The sequence below is a fragment of the Hemibagrus wyckioides genome, linkage group LG02 (genome assembly GCF_019097595.1).
Source record: "Hemibagrus wyckioides isolate EC202008001 linkage group LG02, SWU_Hwy_1.0, whole genome shotgun sequence".
In the NCBI taxonomy this organism is placed as follows: Eukaryota; Metazoa; Chordata; class Actinopteri; order Siluriformes; family Bagridae; genus Hemibagrus; species Hemibagrus wyckioides.
In genome coordinates, this window is record NC_080711.1 from 5,808,399 (window position 1) to 5,821,427 (window position 13,029).

A 13,029-nucleotide genomic window follows, 5' to 3' on the forward strand; every position below is an offset into this window, starting at 1 on the left:
ATCTGATCTTATCTTATCTTTATAAACCTTTAAACCAAGCTGTAAATGGTTTTATTCCATGCGGTGGTGGCTCATGTGGTTAAGGCTCTGGGTCACTGACTGGAAGATCAGGGGTTAAAGCCCCAGCACCGCGATGTTGCCACTGTTGGGCCCTTGAGCAAGGCCCATAACCCTCTCTGCTCCAGGGGCGCCGTATCATGGCTGACCCTGCGCTCTGACCCCAACCTCCAAGGATGGGATATGCGAAGAAAGAATTTCACTGTGCTGTAACGTATATGCGACAAATAAAGGCTATTCTTTTCTTTTCTTTCACACCCGACTCAGATACTTCCTGTTGGTGTATTTCTCCCCCCAAATCCTTGTACTGTGAATCATCAACTTCACCATATCCAGGGTTCCACATGTGTTTAATATGCTGCAGGAAAGGTTCATAATGTTAAAACAACTGGACATTCATTCAACTGTATATTTCCAGTTCCTCAGATCGATCTTCATTTTAAAAAGATGGCTGATGAAGAAGATTTCAATTTTACAATGACACTTTACATTACAAACTGAGTGCAAAAGTTTGCATCCCCTATGGTTCCTAGGTGGAGAAATGCAACGCTTGTAGGCAGTCACGAGGTATTACAGAACATTTACTGTCTATCACATTCAGTTTTTCCCTTTCATTTGTCCACAATTAATATCTTAACATACACAATTTGACCATTTACTTGTGAAAATGTTTCCACATATGTACGCTTCATTTTATCCACGTCTACACTGTAGGTGCACTAGTTTGACGTTTATCCTTTACGTCCTGATGGAGCTACAATGCATATTTATAACACGTATCATATCACTAAAATGTGTGCCGAATGTATTTCATCAAAACTGCAAGAAATGGCATTTTTTTCCTAATCAATATGTCAGAGTTTACAATTCGGGGGATGTCACGTGATCAGTTTTAGCAGTCACTATAAACGAGTGCACTAAGTAATCCGGGAAAGTGATATCATCTACACTGGGGGGTGTGCTGTATGTAATATGTTTTGACACAGTGCATGATAGAATATAAAATACCAAAAGTGGTTAATAAAATAATTTCATGATCATTTAAATAAAGTAATTCAAAAAAGAAGCAGCCATGGTGCATATGTATAATAAATATAGTCCATACTGTGTGTGCATATTACAAGATATAGACTTTTTTTCTTTTCTTTTCTTTTGTTTTTTTTTGAATGCCCCAAGTCTATCAGTCTTTAAGGGATGATCATTTTTATTCGTCTTCTCCAGGACGAGTCCCAGCTTGTCCGTCTCCGGTCCTCGGTTACGCTCTTTTGTGAAGAACAGAAGTCCAGTGTCCGATGATGTCCTGTTTTGGGATGCTGGAATGTTTTTAGTTCCTGACCCAGTTGATTGGTACCCAGAAGGCCTCCCTCTCCAGACGCTCGAGGATGATGCGCAGTTCTGCACAAGCACTCGCAGTGTCCTCTTTAATCAGGACGTGATCCACCAGGTGGCCGTACTCCTGCTCGATCTGCTGCACCGACTGACGCATCTCCTGCAGATCCTCCTCCTGAAACCGACAGATTCAGGTAACTGGGTAGCAAAATGATATCATGACCCCATTCTATTCAATTGATCTAGGCAGTTTTTAAAATATTAGAAAGCTTGAATCTTATTGGTTAAAATTATTTTTTTACAGCAGCAGCTCTGGCAATAGTACAGTTAGTATTAGTACAGTAAGAGTTGCGAACTTTCACAGACACGACATTTCGAGCATTCGTAGATGCGAACAAATAGCGGAAGTAGTCTGCCGGACGTTGTCACAGTTGTGCTGCTGAGTGCTTACTGTACAGTGCGATAGTGTACAGTAGTACAGCGCTCAATCAGAGCCAAGGATGTCTGGAAGCCAGAGGAAAAGCAGTGGTGATGTGGAGGGTCTGCTAGGAAGCGCAAAGCAATAACCATGGAAACAAAAGTGAAAATATTTGAGAGATTGGACTGAGGCGAAAAGATGGTAGACGTCGCTCGCTCTTATAACATGAATCGTTCAACCATTGGCACAATTCTAAAGAACAAGGACAAGATCATGGAACATTTACATTGTATTAAAGGTGTATAAGACTCACTTTGTCGGACTTACAGACAAATCAGACTTACAAACGTTCTCCTGGAACGGAACTCGTTCATAAGTTGGGGACTTAGTGTACTGTTACTGTAGTTTCCTGTAAGGAGATATTTATTTAACATTTATGGAAGGACTCTCCAGTGTCAGCCGTGCTTCGGTTTATGTCGAATTAACGTCAAGATAAAGAAGAATCTAAAGTTTTGTGAAAGAATAAAGTTTATAGCTGCTTTAATGTCAGTAATAACAGGAAGTTGTTTGTTTAATAGACATTCCACAGCATTAATTCTAACTATAAATGGATAAAAGGTACAAATTGATGTGGGATGGTGTTCATGACTTTTTGTTGAGCCACATGACACCTCAGTGAGTAATTATGTTCCTCTAACAGTAAACCACACCCTGTTTGCATGGCACTTTATTAGGAACGCCTGCCTGCACATTCATGCACAATCATCAGCTAATCATGTTGCAGAAGCACACCTATGTCATGGTTAAAGTCATATTTCTTTCTTCATCCTGATGTTTCATGAAAATATATAACCAAATACTGACGTCTATCTGCATGTTTTTCCTTCTGTCACGTGATTGGCTGATTGAATAGCCGCATAAATCCGCATTTGTAATAAAGTGGACGGTGAGTGGACGGTATTCCACCTCAGCCTCAGAAAGGTAGATTTCTTTCACTATTAATGTTTTTAATATTGCTAGTCTTCCCTTTTTTTGTTTTTCGTCTTAAGGCGGTTTTTCACATTCATTAGAAACAAAAAGAGTCAAGCAAGGACAGTCCACTCTGAGTTGAATTTTATTTATTTATTTATACAATTAATTAAAAATCTATGTGTACACTGGGTGTGCTCCGTGTGCGGGTGTTTTAATGCCTCAGCTCGTTATATGTCTGTTATATCTGAGTTGAATGAGGAATGAAAAGAAACAGACCGTGAGTCTCCCGTGTTCTCCTGCTGCTGGAGAAGAAGCACTGCGACGTCTCCGACCCTCGGGGATCCGAGGTTTCACGAAGATGACGTAAGGTTTAAACTCGGCGGTCCTCAGGGTGTGTAACGCCTGCAGCAGCAAATTATTTTATCAAAAGTCCATTTGATTTCGGTAGCAGCTTCTGCATCAGACACTTCAATCCAGACTCCTTTAATTAAAGATCACTGAAGTAAAACATTCAGGAAAGTTTGTCCAAGATCTGATTAGGGTGGACAAACCCAGGACCCCAGACGAGGAATAATGAGTAATCGTGATAATCATGTCTCTAATTATCCTGGAAGGAAGAGGAAAAGGCTTTCCGATATTTCTCCTGTCTGCTCTGACTGCCTCAGGGGGGCAATCACTTTCTAATCATCATTACATACACGATTATTTTAAAAGTGTTAGATTTGATACTTTGTTATCGATCTGTTTAAGGTTTTAGGCTGAAAAACGGTTCTTTCGATGCTAATGAAGTCACACACACATATATTATATATATATAAATATATATAAGCGTGTGTGGGGGCATATATAACTTATGTTAATGAGAAGGATAAGCTTGCTTATTCTGCATAATCTGCATAAATGGTACTTTTTGACTTCCGCCTGCATGAAATAAATTAAAGACAGGCTACCAATATGACTCTACTAAAGCCATGGCAGTGGTTTTCTTCAAAGTTATTATTATTCTTGTTGTTGTTGATTTATTATTATTATTATTAAAATTGCATTCATTAATTTTAGAACATTTTCCTTCAATCACCCAGAGTTTGAAAACCTCTGCTTTACACCATCGTATATTATTTTCTCCAGGCTGAAAAATCATATTTTGATGTTAATAAATAATAATAATAATAATAATAAAAAAAAGAAAAATACTAATAACTGTCTCCTAAGTGACTGAGACTGGGATGTGAACTTAAATGTGAATAAAAACTTGTTTTAATTTTGTTGACAAATAAAATTTATTCATAATCTGCACTGATCTGGAAATATCTGGAATTTATTTAGCCAAAAAAGGTTTGCAGTTAAGGCTCCTCTTTACTGTAAGGACCTTTTAGTTGTAGAAAATATTGTTTTGTAGACTGTGTGGTTGATTAGATCTAGATTAGACTTGATTACTGCACTTTCTCTGTGTTTTCTGATTGGCATCAGCGTACCTCAGGCTGCACGTCCACCAGACACATCTTGTTCTTGGCTTGGACAGAGCGGATGGCCTCTATACTCGTGCCGTACTGGTTGTCCTTATATTCTCCGTATTCGATAAACCTACACAGCAGGAGGAGAGAGAAAGTGTCAATGCATTAACGGAGCAGGTTGTAAAGATTTTAGAGCCCTCTGCTGTCTGAGAAGTGAATTGCAGTCACCCCAAAAAAATCCTAATTACTAATACATTTTTTTCTACAGTAATACTGAACATATTGCATATCGAAGTTAGCTTTTAAATATTACACGCCATATCTTTAACGTACAATATTAATTTCCTAATAAATTTAATCTCTATTCGGTCAGCTTCAACTTGTGTAACACATTTTTCTTACTATTAGAAAATCAACACAAAATTACACTTTCTACATGTTGACTGAATCTTTCTGTTCACATAACAGCGCTACATTTGACTTGAGTATCTTTCAGCTACACGATGAGAGAAGATTCCTGTTTGGAGGAAAACTGACTTCAAAATGAACTTCCCAGAAATTCACAGTTCAGCATGAGTCCATTCCACACATACTGTATTTCCTGCTTCGGCTGTTTGACTTATGTGTTTAAGGTGATTTGTAAGAGCAGGTTAAAAGATCACAGAGGCTCACAGAGTCTCATGGAGGCTCACAGAGTCTCACAGAGGCTTACAGAATCTCACAGGCTCAGAGAGGTTTAGGAAGTCTCACAGAGTCTTACAGAGCCTCGCAGGCTCATAGAGAGTCTCACAGAGTCTCAGACAGGTTCACAGAGAGTCTCATAGGCTCACGTAGTCTTACAGAGTCTTAGAGAGGTTCCCAGAGAGGCTCATAGAGTCTCACAGATAGTCCTGCAGGCTCACAGAGACTCACAGGGGTTCACACAGAGGTTCACAGAGAGTCTCACAGGCTCACAGAGAGTCTCACAGAGGTTCACATAGAGTCTCACAGGCTCACAGAGAGTCTCACAGGCTCACAGAGTCTCAAAGAGGTTCACAGAGAGTCTCACAGAGGTTCACAGAGAGTCTCACAGAGGCTCACAGTCTCACAGAGGTTCACAGAAAGTCTCACAGAGGTTCACATAGAGTCTGACAGGCTCACAGAGTCTCAAAGAAGTTCACAGAGAGTCTCACAGAGACTCCATTACCAAGGTTCACATTACAGTGGCCCAAAGAGGCTCACAGATAGTCTCACAGGGTCTTACAAAGGCTCACAGAGGCTCATAGAGTTTTAAAGAGGCTCATACAGGCTCACAAAGGCTTACAGGGGCTCACAGAGGCTCATAGAGTCTTACAGAGGCTCACAGAGACTCAAATAATCTCATAAAGTCTCACAGAGTCTCACACGGTGCACCATTATACTCACTTGTTGTTCTGAGCATCAGCTTCGAAGGCCTGCTTGGAGACAAAGTGATACTCGACCCCTTCCTTCTCATGGCTCTTCCTGGGCCGCGTCGTGTCTTTAGTAGAGTTAGAAAAGAGCAAAACTATTACAGAGAATTCTATTTAATACCTACAAAATTCTCCATATTATAAAATCTGCTAGTGTCAGTACATCCTGGATATACGCGAATTCTGATATGATGCATAATATTTATTTAATTTTTTTTAATTTTTTTTTTAGAGGAAACTGAAAAGGTGTCTAGAAAAATGACCATAGTACTAAACAAAATAATAAATATAAAATAAATAAAATAATAAAAATATAGCTAAAAAATACTGTATGCATTAAATTTGTCATTTAACAAATACTACTTTCAGTACTAAAAATATTAAAACTGTAATCTAGCACAGAGAGAGAGAGAGAGAGAGAGTGTGTGTGTATGTGTGTGTGTGTGTGTGTGTGTGTGTGTGTGTGAGATAGAGATGATGTGCAGGAACTCACGTGGCACAGCCACAGCGTAGCGATGGGGGTTTTCTGCTATTAATTTCTGCTTCAGCTCATTAATTCTGGCTCCGAGAGACCCTGCAGCCACAAACACGCCAACGCTACAGACCAGATTCAACTTTCTCCTCATCAAGAGTCACAAATTCACATCACACTAAGCTTTATGGTCACTGCATAACAAACAACCAGCCCAAAGTTTTCATGAGCGTTACAAACAACAAAGTACAAGTGCGCGTCTTATTTATTCTCTCCTTAGGGTTTGTAATGAAATATTGATCTGTTTTAATAATTCCTGATTCTCTCAGGACCGAATCTTCTGGTTGTGATGATTTTTACATTCCCAGCATTTGGCAGACGCCCTTATCCAGAGCGACTAACATTTTTAACTGAGCAAATGAGAGTTAAGGGCCTTGCTCAAGGGCCCAGCAGTGGCAGCTTTGTGGTCCTGGGGATTAACCTCTAATCTACTACATCCCTACGTGAATGTTACATAAGCTCTTCTCACCGATGAGCACCACAAGCCGAGGTCTCTCACTGGGTCGCTGTTGGTATCGTGTCACTTCCTCGTAGGTGAGCAGCTCGGGTTCGGCGAGGTCAGACACGTTGGCCTCCCCTGACGAACTCCGCCGGTCCTTACGGCTCAGACGGAAACTCCTTCTCAGACCAGCTGAGGAAAGACCAAAATGTCAGTAACTGGAGTATCAACCGTTCCTTCATGCAACTTCCTGTTTACATGAATAACATATAATTCTACTAATTATTTCTGTGGAATTACACACACATAGACATTATCAGAATGTGGAAGATGACACTGCTGCTGTTTATTAATTAGCAGTGAGTAAAGGAGTGCTGTGTTTAAAGGGTTAATAGGGCACCTGAGTGGAATAAACAGGGACTGTACCTGTATAAAAGTCCCAGGAAAACACCTGGCCACAGGAGGGCACCATCGCTTTACACTTCGAAGAGACTACAACGCGTATTAGACACTAAACACTCGCGCACAGGACACACTCTGCCTTCAACTAATCACCAACCCTGAGTCAGGTCTCTGGGTCTTACATCAGCTTTTACTGATCCCCACAAACTACACTGAAGTCTGCAGCAGTTACCCTGATGTTCTGTTCATGGCAAAAAAAATCACCTATTTTCAGGAAGATATATATGTTTTAATTTTATTTTTTTACAAAATGGTACACAAAAATGGACCACTACATACTTTTATACCTTTATGACTATTCTTTATGACTATAAAAAATAATGTATATTTAAATTCCAGACTTTTTTTTGACTTGAGTGAAATGTTCTCATGTAAATGATTTAGTGAAGCTAAATCTAAATGAACCCTTTATTTAACATTTTCATTTAATATATATTTATTTATTTGACATCTTTTTTTTTATCCTTTTACATTATTACGTTTTATTTTATATATATATTTTTTAATTTTACATCTTTTATTTTATGTACTTTTTATTTTATATATATATTTGATTTTACAGCTTTTACTTTATATACTTTTTATTTTATATATTTTATTTCATAAATATTCTACACATTTTACATATACACACTTCTGTCTCTATAAATGAGAAGAATCTTTACAATCTGCTATTGTTTCAAAAAAATTAATTAAATTTAATGAATTAAATTGATTAAATATTAATAATTAAATATTATTTCCAAAAAAAAAAACTGTTTATGTCTCTATTAACTGAGATGAATTTTAATAGACATAAAAACCTGAACTACAAATTGATTATGAATATTAAGATTGGATGATCTGAACCTTTTGTAGATACTGATGGCCTACAGGCTATTCGAACCCTAAACCAGAGCAACACATAGGTCTATATTTTTTTCCTTTCCTACTTGTACGGGTAAATTTAATTTATTTCTTAATTAAATTTAATATATTTTTTTATTTAACTTAAGACTAAAATATTACTCCACATTAACCAGCATCCATTTTATTTTGGTTTAACAGTTCTAACATGTATGTGACATATCCTGCTCTCAGCTAATCCTAGATTTCTAGACACAGTTCGCTCACCAGTTAGCTGTTTGAGCTCTGAGAAGACGTTGTGTTTAGAGTACAGCAGATGTGGAGATGTTCCTAGGTTGATATTAGACCATCATCCAATCATGTGATGCTAAATCATGAACAGAACATGAAGGATAACCAGATTTTTTTTTTTTGTACTTAACCCCAAATCAGCTTGTCTAGTCTTTTCTCTGGGTCTCTGTAACCCTGAGCTCAGGTCGGTTGTAAAGGGCAGAGTGTATCAGCGCTTGAACACTTAGAGCAGTGAGTGAACGAGCAGCCAGTCGTGCGAGGTCACTGATTGCAGGCCAGCAGCTTGGGCAGTGAGAGATCAAAGGATAAAGGTCACGAGCCAAGGCAAAGAGAGGCAGGAGGATGGAGAGAGGATGGGAAAGGACTCGGAGGAGGAGAGGGAGAAGAGCTTAATGCCTCAATCTGACAGTCTGCAGCCTCAGCTGGGTTTCTTGACTTAATCCACAATGACTGAAAACCATCATGAACATGTTCCTGTCATTTATCTCTAGTCTGAAAAGTCAGGTTCTTTACTGTTAACATGTATTTAACTCTATAATAAACAGTCAAATTAACAGAAAATAAAATCTGTTTTGATTTATTTTTTAATCAAATTAAATACATTTTTAATACAAAACTTCTACACAAAAATACAAATAAAATTAATCAAAATGTTTTTGTTCAAAACTCCAATATCTTATGTAAAAAAAGTTATTATTATTACTATTATTATTATTATTATTATTATCATTATCATCATTATTGTTATTAAAGCTAGAAATCAGCAGCATCATGCAACACCACAGCACCAGAATTGTAGAAAATATATCTCCTATAAATAAATATATAATATAATATTAAATATTTTTTAAACATTATTTTAACAATTTTTATAAACACGTGATTATATTTATTTTTATTGTTACTATTTAAATACAGATTGTTGTACTCATGGTATTCCTACATACATTAATCTCCTTATTATTATTATTATTATTATTATTATTATTATTATTATTATTATTATTATTATAAATTAAAAAAACATGCACTTTGAAGTCATATTTTAAAATATCTAAAGAATCTGGATTTATATATATATATATATATATAATTAATGCATAAATATTTGTATTAGACTTAAAAAGACCAGCGCTCTTGCACTTCCGCTTTTCATCACTAGAGGGCATGCGCGTGCAGGAGATTTTTACAGCGTGATTCCTCTCAGACAGGAGCACATGTGGTATGAAGGTGACCTTGGGACAGTAAATTATCTAAATTTCACATCCATATTGCTGTCTGTTGCCGATGTGTGTTTGTTTTCCTGGATTTCTGTATTTTACACGATTGCTTAAAAAAAATACATTAAAAAAATGTATGGGTAGGAAAATTCCACTGTATTATAGAAACTATTCTTTGTATATCTTTATACATCTAGACTTTGACCGTATATCTTTTGGCTTGAAAATGTCTTTATCCTACAACATACACTTACACTATATTGGCAAATGTTTTGGGACACCCCTCCAAATCATTGAATTCAGGTGTTATTTTTTCAGGCCCCTTAGTTCCAGTGAAAGGAACAAGACATGTTGGACAATTTCATGCTCCCAACTTTGTGGGAACAGTTTGGGGATGAACCCCTTCCTGTTCCAACACGACTACACACCAGTGCACAAAGCAAGGTCCATAAAGACATGGATAAGTGAGTTTGGTGTGGAAGAACTTGACTGACCTGCACAGAGTCCTGACTTCAACCTGATAGAACACCTTTGGGAGGAATTTGGTTGAGTGGACACTGTGAGCCAGGCCATCTGCTTTTACATGCACAATATGGAGTTGACCCGCCCTTTGCAGGTATAACAGCTACAACTCTTCTGGCTTTCCACAAGGTTTAGGAGTGTGTTTATGGGAATTCCTCTAGAAGTGCATTTATGAGGTCAGGCACTGATGTTGGACGAGAAGGTCTGTCTCACAGTCTCCACTCTAATTCATCCTAAAGGAGTTCTATGGGGTTGAGGTCAGGACTCAAGTCAAGTTCCTCCACACCAAACTCGCTCATCCATGTCTTTATGGACCTTGCTTTGTGCACTGGTGTGTAGTCATGTTGGAACAGGAAGGGGTCATCCCCAAACTGTTCCCACAAAGTTGGGAGCATGAAATTATCCAAAATGTCTTGGTTTGCTGAAGCATTAAGAGTTCCTTTCACTGGAACTAAGGGGGCGAGCCCAACCCCAGAATTCAATGATTTAGAGGGGTGTTCCAAAACTTTTGGCAATATAGTGTATTGCGCTTGTGTTATGTGTTGTAAAACAGTCCTGGAGAAACAACAATTCATCCCAATGTGAAAGGAATGACAATAAAAAACAGCTTAAAATATTATAAGGTGAGCTGTTAGCTCTTACAGGAAAATAATCATGACAGGTTGGTGTGATGTGACCTGATGTGAAGTGGAGCTACTCTTAATGACCAAGAAATGGATTATTTTCAAATGTCCCAAAAACCTTATTGATATTTTTGAGACGAATGTTTAGAAGCAGGATGAAATGGTGTCTAAGAAGTCGATTTTTCTCACTATAGAGGTGAAAAAAAACGGAAAGCGCTAGAAAGTGTAAAACTGTTCACACTTCTCTTCACACCTCGTGGTGTGTCAGGCTCACATTAGAAAGCACATTAACACCCTGTACATAATGATGCTCTAATATGACAGATGTTAAGAATGTGACAATGCTGCCTCTCTCTCTCTCTCTCTGTATATATTTCTATAAGCTCAGAAACAACTTCATAATGTTTATTCCACCCTGAGATTCACTGATTCTCCATCTGCTTGCTTCAATCTGCTGCTACACCCCTGAAGAGATGCTCAGCAAAGGTGTGTGTGTGTGTGTCTGTGTGCGTGTGTGTGTGCGTGTGTGTGTGTGTCATCAGCAGCTCAGGAAGACATGCAGGCTCTCACCTATGTAGTGTCCATTGAAATAGCCCTCACAGTCACAGTCCTCTGTAGGGAAAGCAAGCAGGGAGAGAGGGAGTGAGCTCAGGAAGAAGACAGGAGGACAGGAAGGAGTGAGGAGAGGAGAGGAGAGGACAGGAAACGGCATGGATACAAGCTCGGAAGCAGCAGGCAGGAAGGCATAAACACACACACACACACACTCACACACGCAAACACACACAAGCAGGCAGGCAGCAGATATATGCAGCATCTCAGTAAACATATGCAAATGTTAAGGGTGTGTATACTTATGCAACATGTCATGTACAGGCAATAGAGGGTTATATAGGGTTAATATGGATTCATACGCATCATGTTTAGAGGTTTAGGATGAAAGGATTAGAGTTAACATGACATTTGCAGAATTCTGTTGATTATTTTAACATGATAAATATTAATGTTGCTGTTTTTTGAAATTCTTTTCATTTCTAATCGTCAGTGCTAAATTTTACCTATAAAATAAAAGCCTTGCTTGTGTAATGCGGTATAATGAGCTATAATGGGGTATGTAATAAAAAAGAAATCCTCTCTCAGGCTCGGGATAAATGCCTTTTCCGTTTGCCGTTATATCCAAAAGCAACTAACATCATTTTAAAAATGGATTCCTGATCATTTTTGAGAGTTTAAAGCATAATGTTATAATTTTCTCATTAGGAAATTATTTTTCTAATAAATGCCATCATTCTTTATTAAAACAAATGAGTTTTCTCTAATTTTATACCTGCTCTGTGGTTGTACTCGTTTGCGTAGACACTGGCTATAAATCACAGAGAGGTTCATATTAAATAAATCACATTAATTCATAATACATAAATATCTCGAAATATATACGCATATTCATTTTGTTTCATTTTATTTATATTTATTTAGGTTTGTGCTTGTGAATTTTATTATTAATAAATTAAAATGATGTATTTAGGTTTTATTTATTTATTTATTTATTTATTTATTTATTTTTTACATATTTACACCTTCAAATATATATATAATAAATATAGATTTATTCTGTACAATGTGAATACTTTTTCTCCTTTCATTTAATTAACAAATAAGTAAGATATTGTGCTCTTAATCCAGCAGAATAATTTGAACTGGATAAATTGGTAGCTCAGGTGGTTAAGGCTCTGGATTGTTGACTGGAAGATCTGGGTTCAAGCCCCAGCACTGCCAAGCTGCCACTGTTGGGCCCTTGAGCAAGGCCCCCAACCCACCCTGCTCCAGGGGCTCTGCATTCATGCATTCATGACCCTGTGCTCTGACCCCTAACCCCCCAAGGATGGCATATATGAGGACAGAATTTCACTGTGCAGTAATGTATATGTGATAAATAAAGACAACTTGTCATATTGAGTAAAATATTATTAATAAATTTCATAACAATCATTTTAGCTGTTATTGTGTTATTTTGGCATTTCATACAGTCATATCCATGCCAATAAACCTAATACTGAAATAATTAAAGGTGTAGACAGATACAGGAAGGAGAAGAGATGGAGATGACAGAGGGGGATGATGGGAAATGGTGAGCTGGTGAGCTACGAAGAGTGCAGTCATGTCCGTGTGCCGGTGTATGTGTGTGTGTGTGTGTGTGTGTGTGTGTGTGTGTGTGAGTTTGTGTGTCTAGCTCCGTGCCTACCTTTTTCACATCCCTGGTCGTCTAGAGCAAGCCGTGGTAAAGGAAAGAGAAACCCATTACATGTTTTGGGCTGCTGCTTTCTTGGGTGTGGTGGATATATATTATCACAAACTGAGGGAGAATTAAACTACTTCAACTGTCAATAGGAGCAAAAAAAGGAGGTGGGATAGAAAGTGTGGGAAGGATTTGAGA

General features: G+C 37.9%; 1 protein-coding gene across 6 annotated transcripts in view; it reads right to left on the reverse strand.

Annotated features, from left to right (window-relative positions):
- Positions 1-395: 395 nt before the first annotated feature.
- Positions 396-13,029, reverse strand: part of mpp3a (MAGUK p55 scaffold protein 3a) — a 37,041-nt gene continuing 24,407 nt past the window's right edge. For 2 of the 6 annotated variants that reach the window (XM_058376786.1, XM_058376778.1), the window contains exons 12-20: positions 12,838-12,858; positions 11,166-11,207; positions 7,058-7,123; positions 6,662-6,823; positions 6,154-6,234; positions 5,635-5,728; positions 4,252-4,360; positions 3,053-3,178; positions 396-1,561 (exon numbers count right to left, since the gene is read on the reverse strand). In XM_058376786.1, coding sequence (XP_058232769.1) covers positions 1,382-1,561; positions 3,053-3,178; positions 4,252-4,360; positions 5,635-5,728; positions 6,154-6,234; positions 6,662-6,823; positions 7,058-7,123; positions 11,166-11,207; positions 12,838-12,858 — 881 coding nt within the window. In that variant the 3' untranslated portion in view covers positions 396-1,381. The remainder of the gene's footprint in view (positions 1,562-3,052; positions 3,179-4,251; positions 4,361-5,634; positions 5,729-6,153; positions 6,235-6,661; positions 6,824-7,057; positions 7,124-11,165; positions 11,208-12,837; positions 12,859-13,029) is intronic. The other 4 variants (XM_058376793.1, XM_058376800.1, XM_058376808.1 and 1 more) reach the window with 4 other exon arrangements.